Here is a 20,178-nt window from a genome sequence, read left to right on the forward strand (position 1 = left end):
TCCATAGATTCCTATGTTTCATGCTTTCCACTTCTTCCTCTTCGCGTTGAACAAACAGGGCTAGAGGCATGGGGAAATCAGGCTGCTACCATGACATACAAACCACAGGCTTGTACTTTGTGGGACTTGCAGCAATATTCTGAGGTGTGTGAAATGTCGCGAAAAGCAACATGGCTTCTGGTGGGAAAACAGGGACGTTGACACAAACTTACTTTACTTACTTCAGCAGCTGTAAAGTTACAAATATTAAGGATGGGTTTTTTTCTTTCTTTATTATCATAATTTATTTTTACCTTTTTTTCATTTTCGAAAGTAATCTGTCACTAGATCTTTGGGCCCCATGTCAGGCCCCTCTGTGCACATGGGAATGAAAAGGTGTGTGTGTGTGTGTGTGTGTGTGTGTGTGTGTGTGTGTGTGTGTGTGTGTGTGTGTGTGTGTGTGTGTGTGTGTGTGTGTGTGCGTGCGTGGCTTTACGTGTCACACTGTCACATGCATGAGTTTTTATCGTACTCTCTTGGTCTGATACGTAGCGCTGCCGTCCCTAGTTTCACAGTGCTTCCTGTCTCTCTGTTTCCTGTTTATCTTGCCGTCATATTTTGTTTCACAAAAACTGTGATGTGTGACTGAGAGATGCTCGCTGTGTTTCCTCATCCCATCACCGGTGTGTTCATCTGAAGATAGGCTATCGCCATCGTCTCCTCAAGAAATGTATATTTTGGTTTTTTTTGGAAAACCCCCAAGCTTATAACACTGACAAAAAACCCCACTATTTATTTAACAACACATAAAACCACTTGTGAATCAAAGAACGGTCTAACGTTTTCAGATTTCTTGGGATTATGATAAAAAACAAAGGATTTAAAAAAACCTATACACATACTCTATGGAATGGTTGTGAAGTAAAAGTTTTAGTTTAGAACAAGTCATTTTTAACTAAAACCTCCCAAAAAAGAACCGATCAAACCAAACAGAAATGAGAGCGAGAGAGAGAGAGAGAGAGAGAGAGAGATAGATAGACCGACCTAACAGTACCCCAGTCATTTTTTTTTATCATGTCACATGTAGTTCTAGAATGACTTTACACAGTGGAACCATGCACGTTGTTCTAAACAGTGGCCCACTGCCCTCTTTTTTCAGCCTGCAACATTAAAGTTGAGGCTCGCAGTGATGAGGAGATTGGGCTCGCCTGTGAGATGAATGGCGAGGAGTTGGAGGAGGAGGAGGAGGAGGAAGAGTGTGGCGCGGAAGATTTGCGCGTGCTCGATGCCTCGGGGGCCAAAGTGAACGGTTCCTCGCAGGCGGCGGGCTCCGACGCCAAGGCCTTCTCCTCGGCCGGCGGCATCCGCCTGCCCAACGGGAAGCTCAAGTGCGATATCTGTGGGATAGTTTGCATTGGCCCCAATGTGCTGATGGTGCACAAGCGAAGCCACACCGGTAAGCTCATTATTCGCCCCTTCCTTTATATTACACCCACGTTCACTGCTGGTATGTTAAAGCAGTGGTTCCCAAACCTTTTCATGTCAAGGACCCCCACGTTGACACTCCTTATAGCCCCGCGGACCCCCATTTGAAAAATATATGCCAGGGACCCCCCCACATAAGAGAAGATTTTTACGGCTCTTGCAGAGATTCTTACCCCGTTTAATTTCAAGGACCCCCAGTTTGACATGCATTAGTCTACGGACCCCCCATTTAATGGCATTTCTATCTCTGAGACACCAATTTATATTTTAAAAATCAATGTTATTTTAACTACACTCTCAGAGTTACAGACCTATAAGGGTCCATTTGCTTCCAAACTATCATTTAGCTGGGGACCCCCTGGAACTCCCTCAAGGACCCCTGGGGGTCCCCGGACCCCACTTTGGGAACCACTGTGTTAAAGGGAGTGTTGAAGGACCACTTCACTACTTTTCAACCTACCTACTGTATATATAATTGGTCCTCACTAATGTTCATGATAAAATGGCACACAGTTTGTTTTCTTCTACTCGGTCTGTGTCTCAGTCATAGGATGTGGCTTGTGGGAAGTTCAGAAACCTGTCCTGAAAAGTTGCAATGCCATAATGGAAGCCACTGTTCTCCCAATGATAAAAATCGAAATATATATATAATTTAAAAATAAATCTGCCTAACGATGGTGTTACTGGTGGACCTGTTTCTGAACTGTGCCCACAGCCCTCCTATGAGACACAGACCGAGTAGATTTTTTCGGGGGTATTTTAACATTAGTGAGGACCAATTATATGAAGATAAGTTGAAAAGTGGTGAAGTGGTGCTTTAAGGCTTGTTCATGCTTCATCGCACGGCTGCGTCACTCGCCGACGAGAGCCGTTTTCCAATTGGTTTCAATCAGTTATTTTCATTGAGCGACACAGTCGTACGACAGAGTACAAACGAGGCTTTGGGAGGACAGGGGGTGAGAGGTGACGCCAGTACACTGTCAAATCCTGAGCGTTTATTTAACTCTCTCTGCAGCTGTTTATATAAAGCAGGGGAGCCCAAAAGGTAGATCGTGATCTACCAGTAGATCACAAAGGTTGTGCAGGTAGATCACTTAACAAATAAATATATAAATAAAATAAAAAAAGCCACTTGAATTAAGGTGACTCAATTGATTGACATCAAACCAGCAATGCAATTCTTTGTTTTCAAGAATGTTGCGCACAAAATGTCAGTAGCATTGCAAAGTTACCGTATATACCAAAAAAAAAAGAAAAATTCCCTTTCCCTTTCCAAGTGCGTTTGTCTTACATGTAACCCCAGCGCTGCTGTTCCAAAGCCCCCTCAGGTACTTTTTTAAACTAGTTTCAGCAATCAAGGACCTTTTCTGGTGGGTAGATCTTGTTGAACTGGTCATGTTGAAAGTATAGCTCTCAAGTCAAAGATATGTGCAGGGCACTGCATGGGCACCCCTGATATAAAGCATTGCTTCAGTTTGCCTTGTTTTTTCTTTTTTATAAGGTCCAATTGACCAAAAGGTTTATGTTAGGTTTAGGATGAAGTGCATGGATGTTTTAGATTTAGAAGGTCTTGATCTGTGTGTACTTTACTCAGTATAGTATGTCGAGTACAGTATAGTCTACCTAACATACCTAATTTCCAGAGCTCTTCATAGCTGTCAGGCCAACATTTACAGTACAACAGTGATGCTTTCTTCAATCCTAAAGAAAGACTCAATCCTAAACTTTGTGACAGTTCACTCTCTCAAGCTAGAGACAGAAGTAAAGTGAACTCTTATTAAACCAGTCTTTGACTGACAATAGTTCCATACTGACTTGTAGTTCGCATTGGCATCCGATCCATGCAGTTCGCTGTGGATATATAGACCTCTCTGCAGTGCGTGAAATAGTGTTTGAGAATGCCATTAGCGATGATGATTGTTCTCTAAATGATTTAGATTTATCACATGACAAGCAATGGTATAGCCGATCATCGCATGGCTTGAATCTAGTCCCCCAAAACATGCCCCTTAATCGAAAGGCAGGATATCCACTGGTATAGCAATTAAATGGAATCTCCCTGAAATGACAATTATCTGACTATTAAAAGTTTTTCAAATTTGAAAATTGATATTCTATTGTGATGAACCCAAACCAGTGGTGGGGAACATTTTTGAAAAAGGCACTTAACTGTCAAGCTTTAGAAACTAATGAAACCCAAAATGGAAGAAAGGAACACTAGACTAATGTAAATGCAAAAGAATGTATAATAAAAGATATAATGAAGTGCCTCTTATTTAAATAGAAAATATTCTGTGGTGAATCTTTGCTCCTGAAATGCATTTTTAATGAGTTTCCTTTTTTTAAATATATTTTTGCTGCTTCACTGGTGACTCTTATTTTATAGGAGGGGCGGGGGTGTGTGTGTGTGTGTGTGTGTGTGGGGGGGGGGTGTATCTAAAAAAAAACAACATTAAAACGTTCTCACAGAATGCCACAACACACGCGGAGAGGATGGATATTGGTTTTATTCCAGACGCGCTGATCAGGAAGACTGGCTCGCAACACAAAGTGTTTCCTTCGCTTTATTCAAATGAGGCTCGCATTTGCATTGTGATGCGCCGCTCTTATTTTATAGAGAAGACGACGAAGAAGAGGAGGGGAAAAAAATGAGATTTTCAGATCAAATTGACCCTAGGCAATGGTGCATTACGGAGCTGGCAGGCTGAGTCTGAAAGGCTCTTGTTCCATCAGAGCTCGGGTGGTGGGGGGTTGGGGAGGAGGGGGGGGGGGGGGGGGGGGAGGGTGGCGGTGGCACGGAGAAATGGAGTGTCAGTCCCCTGTGTGGTGAAACTCCCAGGGTACAGGATCTGATTGGGTCCGATGGTCCACTGGAGTAGCCTCATCTAGCTGCCTTGTTCTTGTAGTACAAGAACAAGTACTGTTTTTACAGTACACTATTGTCAGTAGAAGGTTTTGTTACGTGTGGTTGTTACATGCTGTTGAGATTGCTGTTACATTGCTGTTACAGCTACGGTATTTGTTGCACGCTATTAGCCAGTCGAATGCTTTTTTCCCCCCGTTGTTACATGGTTGTTATCATTAAGGGATCCTGCCCTGTTCTCAAGGTTCAAAGTTCAGACTGTTAAATGATTATGCTAGTATAGTAAGAAAGTCCTGATGCGCTTAGACTTAATACGCTTTAAAGTCAATCGATACACTCGTAATGCACAATATTTGTTACATTTATTGTAGACACAATATTTTCCATATCAGATTCAAGGGCATTGGTTTGACAACCTACTGCATGCACTACTCCTACTATTTGTCACATACATTTCTGTATGCGAGATTTGTTCTTTGTCCCCCCCCCCCCCCTCTACAGGCATTATAACACTTGTTATATGTTTATATGAATTATGCATAACAACACGGCTTATGAAGTATAATAACTTATAATGTATAAGTGCTGGTCAAATTAAAAGCATTATAAAATCAGTGGAACAGCACACTATAACTACCAGGTAACACTTTACTTAAAGGTTGGGTCTGTAATGCATTATAGTCACATTTATAACTATAACATAAATATGATGCATTAAAATGCACTTATAATGCTTCATAATACTCATTATAAATGTTTATAATTATGCATAACAAGTTAGCAACTTATAACACACACACACACACACACACACACACACACACACACACACACACACACACACACACACACACACACACACACACACACACACACACGCACTTTATAACTAACTAAGTAAAGGTAGTTTTATAATGCATTTATAGACCCGACCTTCAGAAATCTCCAGAAATAAGCGATTTCCTGCAAATGTTCGCCTATTATGACACGCTATAATAGTCCCTGTGTGGTTATAATATCTAAGATGTACAGTTGCATATCTGTATATTCCACCTGCTCCTCTACAATGACATGTGTATATTTCTGTTCTGCTTTCTCCAACCCCCCCCCCTCCCCCCCTCCCCCAGGAGAACGTCCATTCCAGTGCAACCAGTGTGGCGCGTCGTTCACGCAGAAGGGAAACCTGCTACGTCACATCAAGCTGCACTCGGGGGAGAAACCCTTCAAATGTCACCTATGCAGCTACGCCTGTCGACGGAGGGACGCCCTCACGGGTCACTTACGCACCCACTCTGGTGAGTACACTATACTGCCAGGTCCACCAACATCACGCAGAGTATAGGATCTAAGCGTGTAAAACAACTGGCCCATTACGTTCTGTTCTGTCGGGAGGAGAAACCATGGGGAAGTGGATAGGTTTCACTTTTTGCCAGGTGCTTGAAAAGCATCCTGGCGTACAGATCACTATACCTCTAGTAGCGACCGTATAGTGGACACGTTTTCATGACGATGGCTGTCTCGTCTCTAGGCTGCCTCTAAACCTTTTTTTATTTTTATTTTGTATCCTTTATTTATCCAGAGTAGTAGCTGAGCACAAGTGCTCATTTTCAGCAACGCCCTGCACATAGAGACACACGGACAGACACATTGAAACCTGGGAGCTGACCGGTACAACCTCAGTCTGATACTGTTGTACTGACCAGTACAACCACAGTCTGATACTGTTGTACTGACCAGTACAACCTCAGTCTGATACTGTTGTACTGACCAGTACAACCACAGTCTGATACTGTTGTACTGACCAGTACAACCTCAGTCTGATACTGTTGTACTGACCAGTACAACCTCAGTCTGATACTGTTGTACTGACCAGTACAACCTCAGTCTGATACTGTTGTACTGACCAGTACAACCACAGTCTGATACTGTTGTACTGACCAGTACAACCTCAGTCTGATACTGTTGTACTGACCAGTACAACCTCAGTCTGATACTGTTGTACTGACCAGTACAACCTCAGTCTGATACTGTTGTACTGACCAGTACAACCTCAGTCTGATACTGTTGTACTGACCAGTACAACCTCAGTCTGATACTGTTGTACTGACCAGTACAACCTCAGTCTGATACTGTTGTACTGACCAGTACAACCTCAGTCTGATACTGTTGTACTGACCAGTACAACCACAGTCTGATACTGTTGTACTGACCAGTACAACCTCAGTCTGATACTGTTGTACTGACCAGTACAACCTCAGTCTGATACTGTTGTACTGACCAGTACAACCTCAGTCTGATACTGTTGTACTGACCAGTACAACCTCAGTCTGATACTGTTGTACTGACCAGTACAACCTCAGTCTTATACTGTTGGCCACTGAGCAGCTCCACTGGAGCAGTTGGGGGTTCAGTGCCTTGCTCAAGGGCACTTCAGCGGTGTTGGGTGAGTGATGACAATCACTTCCCCGACCCAGATTTTTCCTGCCCGTCCGGGGAATCGAACCGGCAACCTTTCGGCAACAAGGGCGCTCCTCTAACCCTTATAGGCCTCCGCTGCCCAATGGAAGACTTACCCATAAAACCCATAGTCTGAACGGCCTGTCGGCCGGCATAAAACCCATACTCTGAACAAGTGGTGAGCTGATAGGCTGAGGCACACAAACGGATTACGCTGTAGATGTTCATAAACGCAGTTATGCCTCGTCATTCCTGTTTCACTCTGCATTTGCACAGTACGTTGTTTTGCAGAAGTGTTTTGTTGTTGATGCAATCATTGAGGTTATACTAGTTTTTGGTCCTTTCAAAACATTACACATATTATTATTATTATTATTATTATTATTATTATTACTACTACACTGCCAAATCCTGTGTGTTACACAGGTCCATTCTTTTTTACGCTCAAACAGTTGACTATATACCATTCTACCTCATATCTCTGCTCACTGATGTGTGTGTAAAGCACTTTGATAATATTGATAATATTTAAGTAAATCTGCCTTGCCCTGCCTTGCCTTGCCTTTGAGGCAGCGGTGGCCGAACGGTTTGCGGAGCGGTCTTGATATCGGAAGGTTGCTAGTTCGTATCCCCGGACCGGCACGTTAAAATTACCACCGCTGAAGTGCCCTTGGACAAGGCATTGAATCCCTACCATGTTCTATGAGCAGGGCCTGGCTGTAAACAAGTTCTTGAGCTTAGTCCAGTTACCCTGGGTAAACATAGTGCCTTGCCCTGATGCATCGGAATTGTTTTGCAGTTGGAAAGCCCCACAAGTGTGCCTACTGTGGGAGGAGTTACAAGCAGCGCAGCTCATTGGAGGAGCACAAGGAGCGTTGTCACAACTACCTCCAGTGCATGGGCCTGCAGAACAGCATCTACACAGGTACACACACACACACACACACACACACACACACACACACACACACACACACACACACACATGGGTCTGCAGAACAGCATCTACACAGGTACACACACACACACACACACACACACACACACATGGGTCTGCAGAACAGCATCTACACAGGTACACACACACACACACACACACACACATGGGTCTGCAGAACAGCATCTACACAGGTACACACACACACAGGCCTGCAGAATAGCATCTACACAGGTTGGTGCCTCGCAGTGTTGTTTTTGGCTAAATCTGAAGTTGATTTAGTCGACTAAAATGTATTTTCGCAGGCCTTGATGGCGTCGTAATTACTTTTTTTACACTTGCTGAAAATAGCCGATCTACAAGCTCGCAACGCGTCACGCTGCGACGCGTTGTGAGCTTGTAGATATTTTCAGCATGCAAGTGTAAAATGACTTATACTGGATCTCTTGTCCACTAGTCCCCTCCCTAACATTTAGTCTAGTCTAGTTTTTATTTGTTGACGAAATTGTCAGTATATTTAGTCTTAGTTTTAGTCTTATAGCTTAGTTTTCATTTAGTTTCTATTTAGTTTTTGTCAGTGAAAAAAGGTAGTCGACAAACATTTTTTGTCTTTTAGTCGACGAAAACAACACTGGTTTCTCGGCTCACCTCCACACCCACACACCCACACACACACACACACACACACACACACACACACACATACACACACACACACACACACACACACACACACACACACACACCGATGACCTACTTTGCACTGAACGTACACAGGACTCACTATGCACGCCTCAACAGCGTGCCATGCTGACAGTGTTACAATGATACAAAACCCCCCGACAAGTCAGAATTAATTCATGTCATTTCTTAAATTAAAATGTGGCTTTTCGGTTTTCTTTTAGTTTCATCTGATTGAACGCAGGATCACCTTTTTTCGTAACCCACTAAAGCCCTAATTTATATACCGGTAGTCCAATAGGCGATGCGATGTGTTGCTCAACTTGTAGATCTGGCGAAGATGAAATGAAATTACATGTATGTAAAAAAAATATATATATACATTTATACAGACCAAGTAGCTTTGCATGTGTCTAGAATAGTCAGCTCTGTGCTTTGGGAGAAAGAGGCACGTGTGTTACCATGCAAGTATACAGAGACCCTCTTTCACACTCTTTCACCTTCTTGAAAGGTATCAAAATACTTTGACGCTGAAATCTACTTTTCTGTCTTGCTTTCCAGTAGTAAAGGAAGAAAGCAACCAGAGTGAACAGAGGGAAGACTTATGCCAGACGGGGACTGACAGAGCCTTGGTGCTCGACAGACTAGCTAATAATGTAGCTAAGCGTAAAAGCACTATGCCACAGAAGTTTGTGGGTAAGGGCCTGAAGTCTGCTTCCTCTGCATATATGCCAACGTTTTTCTTTTTTGCTGAAAACAAAAGTAACTGCATCCATGATCAATGTATACACAGTATAGGTCACACTATACGAAGATAATCTTGTACAGTATGTTATGTTACTTCACTCACTGCCACTCTGCATGCAACTAAATTATATAATTTAACCGTTTACCTTAATTTGGTCTTTATAATGTTAGCCTTGTGTATTTTAAAATGCTAATTTGTTTGATCAATTACCACTATTACCGATCAAAACATAAATTCATTCTAAGATAAGCCTTTTTTTTAATCAAAGGAGACAGGGGTAAAATATGTAATTTTAACTATAATTTAGACAGAAACAGTAGAAAAAGGGCAATACCAAGGCCAATAACTCAAAGCAACATCACATGAGACTATTGAAAAGGAAGGGATGTCCGCACACTAGCACGTTTTGACCCTTACCCGTAAGGCTCGAAACGTTGTTCTAATAACATTTCCTGGGAGCAGAGAAACAGTGTGCGGACATCCCTTCCTTGTCATTGTACGTATATTTTTGACCAGCCCCTGTAGAGTTTCTGGAGATGTGCGTGCGTCTTTTTGGATCCTATCACTTCTAGAGTATTGACCTTCATCAACCATCCCCTGTCTCTGACCCTCAGGTGAGAAGCGTCTGTCCGAACTGTCCTTCGAGGGAGGAGACCACGTCATCAACCAGGCCATCAACAGCGCCATCAGCTACCTGGGGGCCGAGTCGCTGCGGCCTCTGGTGCAGACCTCCCCGGCCTCCCAGGCGGACGCGGCCCACGTCGGGGGGCCCAACATGTTCTCCCTCCACAAGCCTCTGCTGCCCGACGGCGTGTCGGCCAAGGACAACGCCGCCGAGAACCTGCTGCTGCTGTCCAAGTCCAAGTCGGCCTCCAGCGAGAAGGACGTGTCCCCGAGCCAGAGCGGCCAGGACTCCACCGACACCGAGAGCAACAACGAGGAGCGGCCGCTGGGAGGCGGAGGCGGCGGCGGCGCTGCGTCCGGCCTCATCTACCTGACCAACCACCGGAACGGCCTGATGATGAAGGAGGAGCACCAGAGGCAGTACGACGCCATGCGGGCCGGCCTCGTGGACGCCATGGAGCCCGGCGGCTTCAAGGTGGTGAGCGGGGACGGGGAGCAGGTGAGGGCGCACCGCTGCGAACACTGTCGGATTCTTTTCCTGGACCACGTCATGTACACCATCCACATGGGCTGCCACGGCTTCAGGGACCCCTTCGAGTGCAACCTCTGTGGCCACCGCAGTCAGGACCGCTACGAGTTCTCCTCTCACATGACCCGGGGAGAGCACCGCTACTGAGGGCCGCTACGAGTTCTCCTCTCACATGACCCGGGGAGAGCACCGCTACTGAGGGCCGCTACGAGTTCTCCTCTCACATGACCCGGGGAGAGCACCGCTACTGAGGGCCGCTACGAGTTCTCCTCTCACATGACCCGGCGAGAGCACCGCTACTGAGGCTCGCAGCGGCCGCTATAGCCGCCGACTACATCCACGTCCAAATGAGCAAAATGTAAGATAATGAAAGCACACTCGCAGTCCCACACAAACACACACCGTGACACGCACGCACGCACGCACGCACACACACAATATATATAATAGAGAACTCATACATTGTCAAATAAACTGTTGCTCTTTGAAAGTGGTGATTTTTTTATACGGAATATGCATGGTTATGGAACACAGAGGAACGCATTTAATTAAGACAAGTACACAGACTAATTTATTTGTTAAGGGGGAAAACAAATTTACCGGTGTGTGTGTGTGTGTGTGTGTGTGTGTGTGTGTGTGTGTGTGTGTGTGTGTGTGTGTGTGTGTGTGTGTGTGTGTGTGTGTGTGTGTGTGTGTGTGTGTGTGTGTGTGTGTGTGTGTGTGTGTGTGTGTGTGTGTGTTTTTAAAGAAAATAATGATTGTTCGATGAAGACAAAACGTGTATAATTTCGCCATAGTTGTGTATGTAGGGTTTTCAATCATTTATTTATTTTTACTTGGTAAATGTATAAAGTTTATAAGAAATATGTCATCTTTCTGATATCCAGGCGGCAGCATTTCTTTTGAAATTAAATATTTTTCTTTCTTTATCCTAGTTTTATAATATGGTTTAATATCCAAAAGGATTCAAATTCCTTTCTCCAAAACGCACAGGCAAATTTGTAAGTTTTTATTTTTATTTTAAACTTTTTAATTATTATATTGTTTTCAACCTGTTCAATTTGTAGCCACTTTGATATTATTTATATAACAAACACATGCTGTTATTCTTCTTTTATATTTATTACTGTGTTCTATGTTTGAATCTAAAATAGTTTAAACTGCATCCGTTTCTGTTCAACTGTATGACATGAATTTGGGGTTTAAAACATGATTGCTGCTGGATGCTATTTTTAAGAAATAGATAAGAAATGTTTATTTGTTTTAACCGGCTCTTTATTTTATACGGTATGTGATGGCTGAGAATTGTACGCAACACTCTGGGATAATCGAGTGTCGAGGGAAATGTTATGCTTGCAAAATATCAATAAATGATATTTTACATACACAAAGAGTATTTATGCTTGTTTTCTCGTTATACTAGTGTTAAAAAAACAACTGATGATTTTTCAGGAATTCGTGACACAATAATGGGAATTTGGGAATTGTTTCACTGCTGTTGGATATAACTTGCAGTGAGCTATTTTTCATACACTTATACAATATGCACATCATTATATTAGTAGTACTAGTAGCTATAATTTAGTTTAGGATCTAGGAATGTGGTTAGGTGAATTGTTTGTTGCTTGAAAGAGTGAATATACCAGACTCAATTCATTCATTCTTCCCAGTATTCCCAGTACCTGTATCTGGGCCATGCTCAGGAGAATGATTTCCATGGAAAGTATCTCATTTTTTTATTGTGCTCCCATTTTTGGTCCTAAATAATATTATCAAGTGCAGGGAATATGTCAAATATCATTTCACACTCTCAAACGTACGGAAAATAATGAAGGTGTCATTCAAGAAGCTGCTCACTCTTACTTACCTGTCAAGGAAATTAATTGAATCGTAAAGTCCTGACAGTTCCTCCAACAGAAACCACTGTGGCTGTTTTATAATGCTGAATGAATAAATACTTAATTTGATGTATGCATTTATTGGATTTAGTCACTCCAATTCGCTAAATGGATATCCCATTTTCATATTGCACTAAACTCAGACGGCACACAGCACCTTGTTTCTTCATATTAATATAATATAGGAGATCCAAGCACATACTGTACATACAGTATAGATAGAATGCCAGTCCGATGCAACCAGGGAAACATTTTGTCTCTACAGTGAGCAACGTAGATTAACATACTGTAAAGTGTAAACATCGAGGAGGCAAATGTCAACGAACGAAGGCCCATGATTAAGCGTCCGAGACCCTGTACAGTAGTTGCTGTTGTCTGCCTGGTCCTACATGGACCATGGGAGGGAAAGGGGGGGATGACACCTGGTTCTCAGAGGAGCAAGGAGCAGCAGAGAGCCGGGACAGAGTGGGTCGGGCAGTGGTGCATAAGACTGGGGGGCTCCGAGGGCCAGGGGGGGGGGGGGGCAGGGGGGGCTCAGAGGGCCAGGCCTGTCTGGAGAGAGAGAGAGAGAGAGAGAGACGCCGAGGCCAGCTGAGGAGCTCATCAGTGCTGCGCAGCGACAACCGTGTCCAGATGGCTGCTGTGTGATTCGGAAGAAACGGGAAGCAGCTGTGGGCTGGCCAGCGCCGAGTCCCCACGCTTCAGTGGGACCTGACTGGGGAGGGGACGACATTTGCATGAGAGGGATAATCTGGCCAACCGTCTCTGGGCCCTGCCAGAATCCCAAATCTCACTTCCCCTTTCAGCCAGAGGACTGACATATACACTCACTAGTTTTCAGAATCACAGTTAACCCAGTCCAACAGAGAGTCTGCAAGCGGCAATAAGAACGTTTGAAATATACCCTAATTTAAGTGACGGAAGATTCATTCATAGGTTTTTCATTCATCCCGTACTGAATTAACGATGATGATTGCTGATGACAATGCTGCAAAAAACCACTGGATGTATCTCTGTAGATATATTTGTTGCTTAGACGTATTCGCACAGAAATAAATTCACTGCTTATATGAATTTCTCATTTATCTTTGATGCTCTTGAAGAATTGCAACTTTAATACATTACAAAGTCCCGGGTTACTGTAAGAAATTGGTTTTTCAGTATAGTATAGCATGCACTGCCTCACAACTTTAATCTGTCACTCTGGAAAGGTTCCATATAACCTCAATAAGGCATTATATTCTCTGTTCCCGTTGTCTATATACTTTTTCATCCATATTTATTTTTATTTGTATACTTTTCTAGTCCTGTTCATGTTTGTTTTAAATTTATTATATTCCACTCATTTAGTATAGCCATTTTAGTGGTATTTAATCCATTCTGACCGGGCACCCATTTTGGTGTCAGCATCACGTTATGCTTTAGCTATTTAAAAATAGCTATTTTTGAAAAATCGAAGAGCGACTGACATTTTTTTAGAATCTGATCTCAGATCAGAATGGGTTCATCAGGACCAGTGTGTGCCCGGCGGAAACCTCGTATGAATCTGATCTCAGGTCAGAATGGGATAAGGGAAGGAGGTATAGGGCCCGCACACCATTCTTTTGGTAAATAATTACTTTATTGAATGGACAACGTTTCGATCTTCACAGGTCTTCGTCAGGTCAGTAATACACATGCAAACATTTCATCACTTTATCTAGTTCCTTCAGATTGAGTCCCTCCCCCCGTTATGTGTCACCCCCACAAAACACAGGTGAGTCCCATTACTCCTGAGGAGCCAGAATTGTGACAGTATACAAAATATACTTATACACCATTTACATAGAATACATCATATTAAAAACATTAGGCCTGACGTCGAAATAATTAAAAAAAAAAGTCTTCTGAAAGAATATATGTTCAAAGATTTGTGCCGCATTTTCACGATTTTTCAAAAATAGCAGACCTACAAGCTCGTAGCGCGCCACTCGGTGGCGCGCTATGAGCTTGTAGATCTGCTATTTTTCAATAGTTAAAACACCAAAAGGGGTTCCCGTACAGAATGGGTTAAAAACATTTCTCTCTAGTTGAGACTCCAGTACCACATTATGAGTGTGGACATAGAACAATTGAGCATAGACACCATAAGTACAGAAAATACATATATAAGGGGGAAATGGTTTGCACCCTGAGGAAGGCTCATTGTATCCCTGTCACCATGCACTGTTTTTAATTCCTTAAATAACTAACCAATAATAAAGGCTTTTTAACTTTTTGCCCTGTTGTTCCTTTGTCATACTTTCTGGTCCTTGTTGTGTGTAATGAGCAGCACTGTCTGTAGCAGCACTGTGTGCACTATAGATTGTATTGTATTATTGATATGTGATGGGTGGAGACACCACATTGGCACTCAATTGGTGGGAGTTGCAATGCTTTGTGGGAGGCCTCCTGCGGCTATAAATAAGGTGTCTCATGCTCACCTGATGGCTGGTTTCTTTGAACTTGGAGGTATGGGGTGAGCTGGGAGAGATATTTTATTAACTGCATTTCGCATTTTGAGTCACATTTCGTATTTTGCTCGCTGTTAAAGTTATTCCTCTGCACATATTTCAATAAATATTTAAATGAATGACTTATACTGGATCTCTTGTCCACTAGTACCTTCCTAACATTTTAGTCTAGTTTTTATTTGTTGACAAAACTGTCAGTATATTTAGGCTTAGTTTTAGTCATCATGGTAGCTTAGTTTTTATTTAGTTTCCATTTAGTTTTCGTCAGTGTAAAAAGGTGGTCGACGAACATTTTTCGTCTTAGTTTTAGTCAACTAAATCAACACTGCCTGGGCTGTACCTGTATCTGGGCCATGCTCAGGAGAATGATTAAGACGAAAAGTATCTCATATTTATTGGAAATTGTATTGTAGTATTTGGTGCACTGAAAGAGAATATATATTTTTAAACATATGAGCCTTTGTTTGGACGTGAATCTTTTTATTGTGTGTGTCATAACTGTTTTTATCTCCCAGGCATAGCCTGTCACTGATACATTCATTGGGGATTGCTATCAGTCGCTATACAAGCACCTTCATTACACTTAATTGGGAATTCAGAGCACTAAGACCTTTTCTTTTAAGAAGCGTTAATTAGCCCGTCCAACGTCTGGCTTTCGGAATGACATAATATGGCAGCCAAGTCTATGGACTTTTACTGTTTGTTTATAGATCACTTTATAAATTAACATTACCAAGCGCCCCTCACCTCACACGAGTGTGATCTGTTCTGCACATGGCATGCCTGAATAGGACCGAGCATATTCATCATCAACAAGAAATGTCTAAGAAGGTGACGTGTGTGTGTGTGTGTGTGTGTGTGTGCTCACACATTATAATTATATTAGTTCCGGGTGATTATCCTGAAATTAACCTCAACCTGTAATAAGAAGCATATCTCCCTAGGGAGGTTCCACTTACTGTATACAGTATATGAACAGGATGCTACTCTGTATTGTGCATCAATGTTCTGTTCTGTCAGCTGAACGTGTTTGAAGGCTTGATCTTACAAGCATGTTCTCGGGACATATGCCCCTAGCTCACACCACACGTGACACTAATTCAACAATCTTACACACGTGTGTATATATAAATGCTATGACATTTTATGGTACATTTGTCTTGATAAAGGTCACACGACCAAAATGTTGATGAAATAACAACAATGCAGAGATGAGCTGTGCGTACATAAATCTTATACGTTTTTCTGTGGATTTCTTAGGAGGATTTCCAGCAACACACACCAACAAGCATGAGAAAAAAAGGCCCTTTGGTTATGTTGAATAATATATAAAACCAATTCATTCTATTTATTAAAATGTCAAGGAATTATACTCAAATGTACATTTAGAACCCACTTCTAATATGTAGTGGCATTCTCCCCATATGCCAGACTTGTAATTTGAAATGTCAAGGTCACAAATGTAATTACAAACATGCACGCCATAATTGCAAAATCAAGCTTGTGATCACGGCGGCTAAACAATCATTGCTGCACTGTCACGAAAATGAAAGTACATGCTTAAAGCATATGGCATGATTTTCATTCCGTCCTCTAAGGACCTAACCATCCTGTCGGTACCAGAGGAATTCTGAGCATCTGTCCCTGTGTCCCACTCAAGCTGTGCAGAGTCCTATATTGTTGCAAGAGGCTCCTGCCAGCCCCATGGGTGTGTGTGTGTGTGTGTGTGTGTGTGTGACTACTTTCATTGCTGGCTAAATCAACAAAGTTTCTATACTGTGGCCAGCCACACAATCTGAAATATTTATTAGGGACTTCACAAAAAGATGAAAAATAAATGAAAGCCTTTTTTTTTTTTTCATGGTCTTCCAGTTTTTTTCGAAGATTGTTTCATGAAAATTACATGACAACATAATTTCATGTGTGCACAATCTATAATTGTCTGCCTTCTTCAATGGCACGACCGTATGACCATATTGTACGACCAGTCAGCTCTAAAAAGGACACCAACAACACTTACAATCCCTGTTGACCACACATGGCTCTGGATAAATATAACGGTTGGCAGCACAATGACACATTTTCTGCTGTGTGGAGAGACCATTAGTGAACGGCACAACTGGTAGGAACAATCTTGTGAAACTTTATTAAATATCTGATTCTGCAAGGGACATCTTTAAACAACACCATATTTAAACGTGAAACAAGCACAAACAAAGTAGTTTCCAGGGAAATAATTGAATTCAACTTAGGTTATTGAAGAATTTTAGGAAAAAAAAGGTATCGTGTGCTATGCCATGCACAATTTCACCAAAAAAAGGAAATTGTCTTGTAATATTTCACAATAAAACGTTATGGTTTTGAATGCTGATTAAACGTATGATATTCCTCGTCATGCCCACAATCTTAATCACCAGGCAACAGGGAGGGAGGAAGAGCAAAGTGTTGCCCAACTTCCTCAGCCAGTTAGCACATCCAGTTTCAGGAACATTTCAGGACCATTTCTGTAGAAAGACACCAAGAAGATTGGCACACCCCAGAGAGATTGGTCACACACACTGTAGATTATATCAGCAGCACCTAGTGGAGACCATTTTACACTTACAGTACATTTCCCCACATTGGGTTTTGCTTTGTGTCACGTTTCTGACAAAACATACATGTTTTAGAGACGTCTTAAGCAATCTCACATTTTATTAGAGATTAACAAATTATCTGGATAACTAATAAAAATGCAAAATAAAATGTTCTTTGTCAAAACCGATATTGGAGTGAAAATAGATTGACTCAAATTTATGACAGAATCAGAGCACAGTAAATGTTCTGGTTAAACACAGTCATTATCCTGACAGGAATCTCTGTTCAGTGCCCAAAGGGCAGCGGGATGGAAATCATGGTCTGGACTCTGGAGCGAGGACTGCAGACTGTGACAAGTGGAGCTGCTCTGTTTAAGGCCTTTATATGCCACGAGGCACAATGTGGATAGGTGACAGGTAACCTGTTCACCAGTGTTGTTTTTTGGCAGCAAATTTTGATTTTAGTTTAGTCAGTCTCTTGAATAGTTTATTTAGTTTTAGTCACCTGGAATGTTTTAGTGTTTAGTCGACTAAATATCATAAGATTTTAGTCGACTAAATCTAGTTGATTTAGTCAACTAAAATGTATTTTGGCGGGCCTTGAGGCCGTCTTAATGACTTTTTTTTCACTTGCTGAAAATAGCTGATCTACAAGCCCACAACGTGTCGCAGCGCGACGCGTTGTGAGCTTGTAGATCTGCTATACAGCTTGTAGCTTGTAGATCTGCTATACATTTTTCGTCTTAAGTTTTAGTCGACGAAATCAACACTGCCCGGTTCACCGTCCACATCCAAAAGTCTTGTTCCACTCCTCGTACGCCTCCAGGTCTTTGGGCGAGACGCTGGGGCGTACGGCCTTCAGGGCCTCCTGGAAGTCACAGTGGAGGATCGGCCGCACCTGATCGGGGGTGATGGTGGCGATGTCTCTGAGCTCGATGCTCCGGATGGGCCCCAGCGCTGCCTCTCTGCACAGCTGGGTCATATCGGCCCCCGAGAAACCTTCCGTACCCGCCACCACGGTGTCCAGTTCCTCCTCCGCGAGCCGGTTCTTCTCGCGGACCATGAGGTTGGTCACTATCTGGCGTCTGGCGGCCGCCGCGGGCAGGGGGATGTACAGCCTCTTGGAGAGGCGGCGACGGGCCGCCTCGTCGATCTCGTGCGGCCGGTTGGTGGCGCCCACCACCAGGACGCGGTCCTCCGCCGAGGTCGCCGCCCCGTCCAGCTGCACCAGGAACTCGGTCTTGATGCGCCGCGACGAGTCGTGCTCCCCGTCCGTCCGCTGGGACAGCAGGGAGTCGATCTCGTCGATGAAGATGACGGCGGGCTGGTGGCAGTGGGCGATGGCGAACAGGGCCCGCACCATCTTCTCCCCCTCGCCCACCCACTTGGACGTGAGCGACGAGGCGCTGATGCTGAAGAACGTGGCGCCCGATTGACACGCGATGCACTTCCCGATGAGTGTTTTGCCGGTTCCGGGGGGCCCGAACAGGAGGATGCCTTTGGGTGGGCCACGGAGGCCGGTGAAAATGTCGGGTCGTAACATCGGCCAAACCACAATTTCCTTTATGGTAGCCTTGGCAAACTCCAGACCGACTATGTCGTCCCAGCCTACGGGAGGTCCATGGTCCATGATCTCACTCATGATGAGCTCAATTATCTTGGGCTCAAAGTTTTTCAGGCGCTCGTCGACCACTTGGGCCTCTTCTTGGGCAGAAGCGTCTCTGGTCCAGCCCTGTTCGTCCTCCTGTCGTGGCAGAGGTGACACAAATTTGGAGAAGGTCCCTCGGGGCCTGTTGGCACCCAGGGATTTCTTCATGGCCGCGGCCGCCAAAGCCGGGGCCTGACCTCTCTGGGGTTGGTGGTGGTTATTCTTTTTATGCTGATCGGCGATGAACTGCTCTCGGGCCGTTTTGAAACTGCCTCCAGCCCGCGGCTCAGGTCCCGCCTGAGAACTGTGCGCGCCCCTGCCACTGACCCTTGCTCCGTCTCTATCCGAGCTGTAGAAATTCTTCCGCTTAGCTGGGTTAGAGATGGGGAATGAGTTGGCCTGCTGCTGGTTGTAAGCGCCACAAGCGGGGCCCGTGGCGCCCTGTGGAGGAGCCGAGGCCGTATGTCCGCGTAAGGCATGCGTCTGTGGTTGGGGGTATGTTGTGAATGAGCTGGCATTGCAAGAAATTCCCTCGGCGACTCTTGGGCTCTCTGCGGATCCACCCTGAGGCTTAGTAAAGACGCCACTGCCCTCTGCTTTAGGCAACAAGGGTCCTGTGGATTTGAATAATGGAGGCTCTGCCCTGACTGGGGCAGGGGGAGCAGACGGGGAGCTGCCTCTGCTCTCTTGTCCAACAGTTATGTTAACATCTGCCGGTGCCACTAGGGAGTCTCCTCCTGCCCTTGTGCCCGTCGCCCGAATCATCTTTTGCACGCACGGCAGCCCCAGTACGCTCTCCGCGGTCAGGGAGGACTCCCATTTGTCACTGTGGTTCCTCTGACTGCGGGCCAGGTGCAGAGCGCCGTCCGCGTAGTTGTTGAGACCTGCGCGGGGATCGTCCGAGTCCAGAACTGCCGCGTAGCGTTCCGAGTAGGTCCCGAGCAGGCTGGCCGCGCCGGCCTGAGAGAGCTGGGAGTTTGCCCATGCATACTGAATGTCGAGGATGTGCAGTCGATAGGCGTCTGCCGTCTGTTCAGGTGTGCATGTGCCAGATGAAATGTCAAAGGACCTCCTCTGCCACTCGTCCAGGTGTGCACCGCTCATACTTTGGCCTGCATGGAAGGATAGAGAGACAGGAGTCATTAAAGATACATGAACCCACCAAGGCAGCCAAAGCAGACGCCTGCACAAAACCACAAAACACATTACCCACGCATTAAAAAGAAAAGTTTAATTCCCCAACATTAGCTCTGGGGCATGG

The 20,178-nt window shown here is 44.2% G+C and overlaps 2 protein-coding genes across 2 annotated transcripts in view; one reads left to right on the forward strand and one right to left on the reverse strand.

The window, feature by feature from the left end:
* Positions 1 to 11,655, forward strand: part of ikzf1 (IKAROS family zinc finger 1 (Ikaros)) — a gene marked incomplete at its 5' end in the record, with an annotated part of 25,954 nt that extends 14,299 nt beyond the window's left edge. The window contains 5 exon segments of the mRNA XM_083774681.1: positions 1,139 to 1,435; positions 5,455 to 5,622; positions 7,584 to 7,709; positions 8,964 to 9,098; positions 9,765 to 11,655. Coding sequence (XP_083630807.1) covers positions 1,139 to 1,435; positions 5,455 to 5,622; positions 7,584 to 7,709; positions 8,964 to 9,098; positions 9,765 to 10,450 — 1,412 coding nt within the window. The 3' untranslated portion in view covers positions 10,451 to 11,655.
* Positions 1 to 20,030, reverse strand: part of fignl1 (fidgetin-like 1) — a 189,583-nt gene extending 169,553 nt beyond the window's left edge. The window contains exon 1 of the mRNA XM_083775388.1: positions 18,040 to 20,030. Coding sequence (XP_083631514.1) covers positions 18,048 to 20,021 — 1,974 coding nt within the window. The 5' untranslated portion in view covers positions 20,022 to 20,030 and the 3' untranslated portion in view covers positions 18,040 to 18,047. The remainder of the gene's footprint in view (positions 1 to 18,039) is intronic.
* Positions 20,031 to 20,178: the final 148 nt, after the last annotated feature.

Source organism: Protomyctophum parallelum, assembly GCF_964188405.1.
Source record: "Protomyctophum parallelum genome assembly, chromosome: 10".
In the NCBI taxonomy this organism is placed as follows: domain Eukaryota; kingdom Metazoa; phylum Chordata; class Actinopteri; order Myctophiformes; family Myctophidae; genus Protomyctophum; species Protomyctophum parallelum.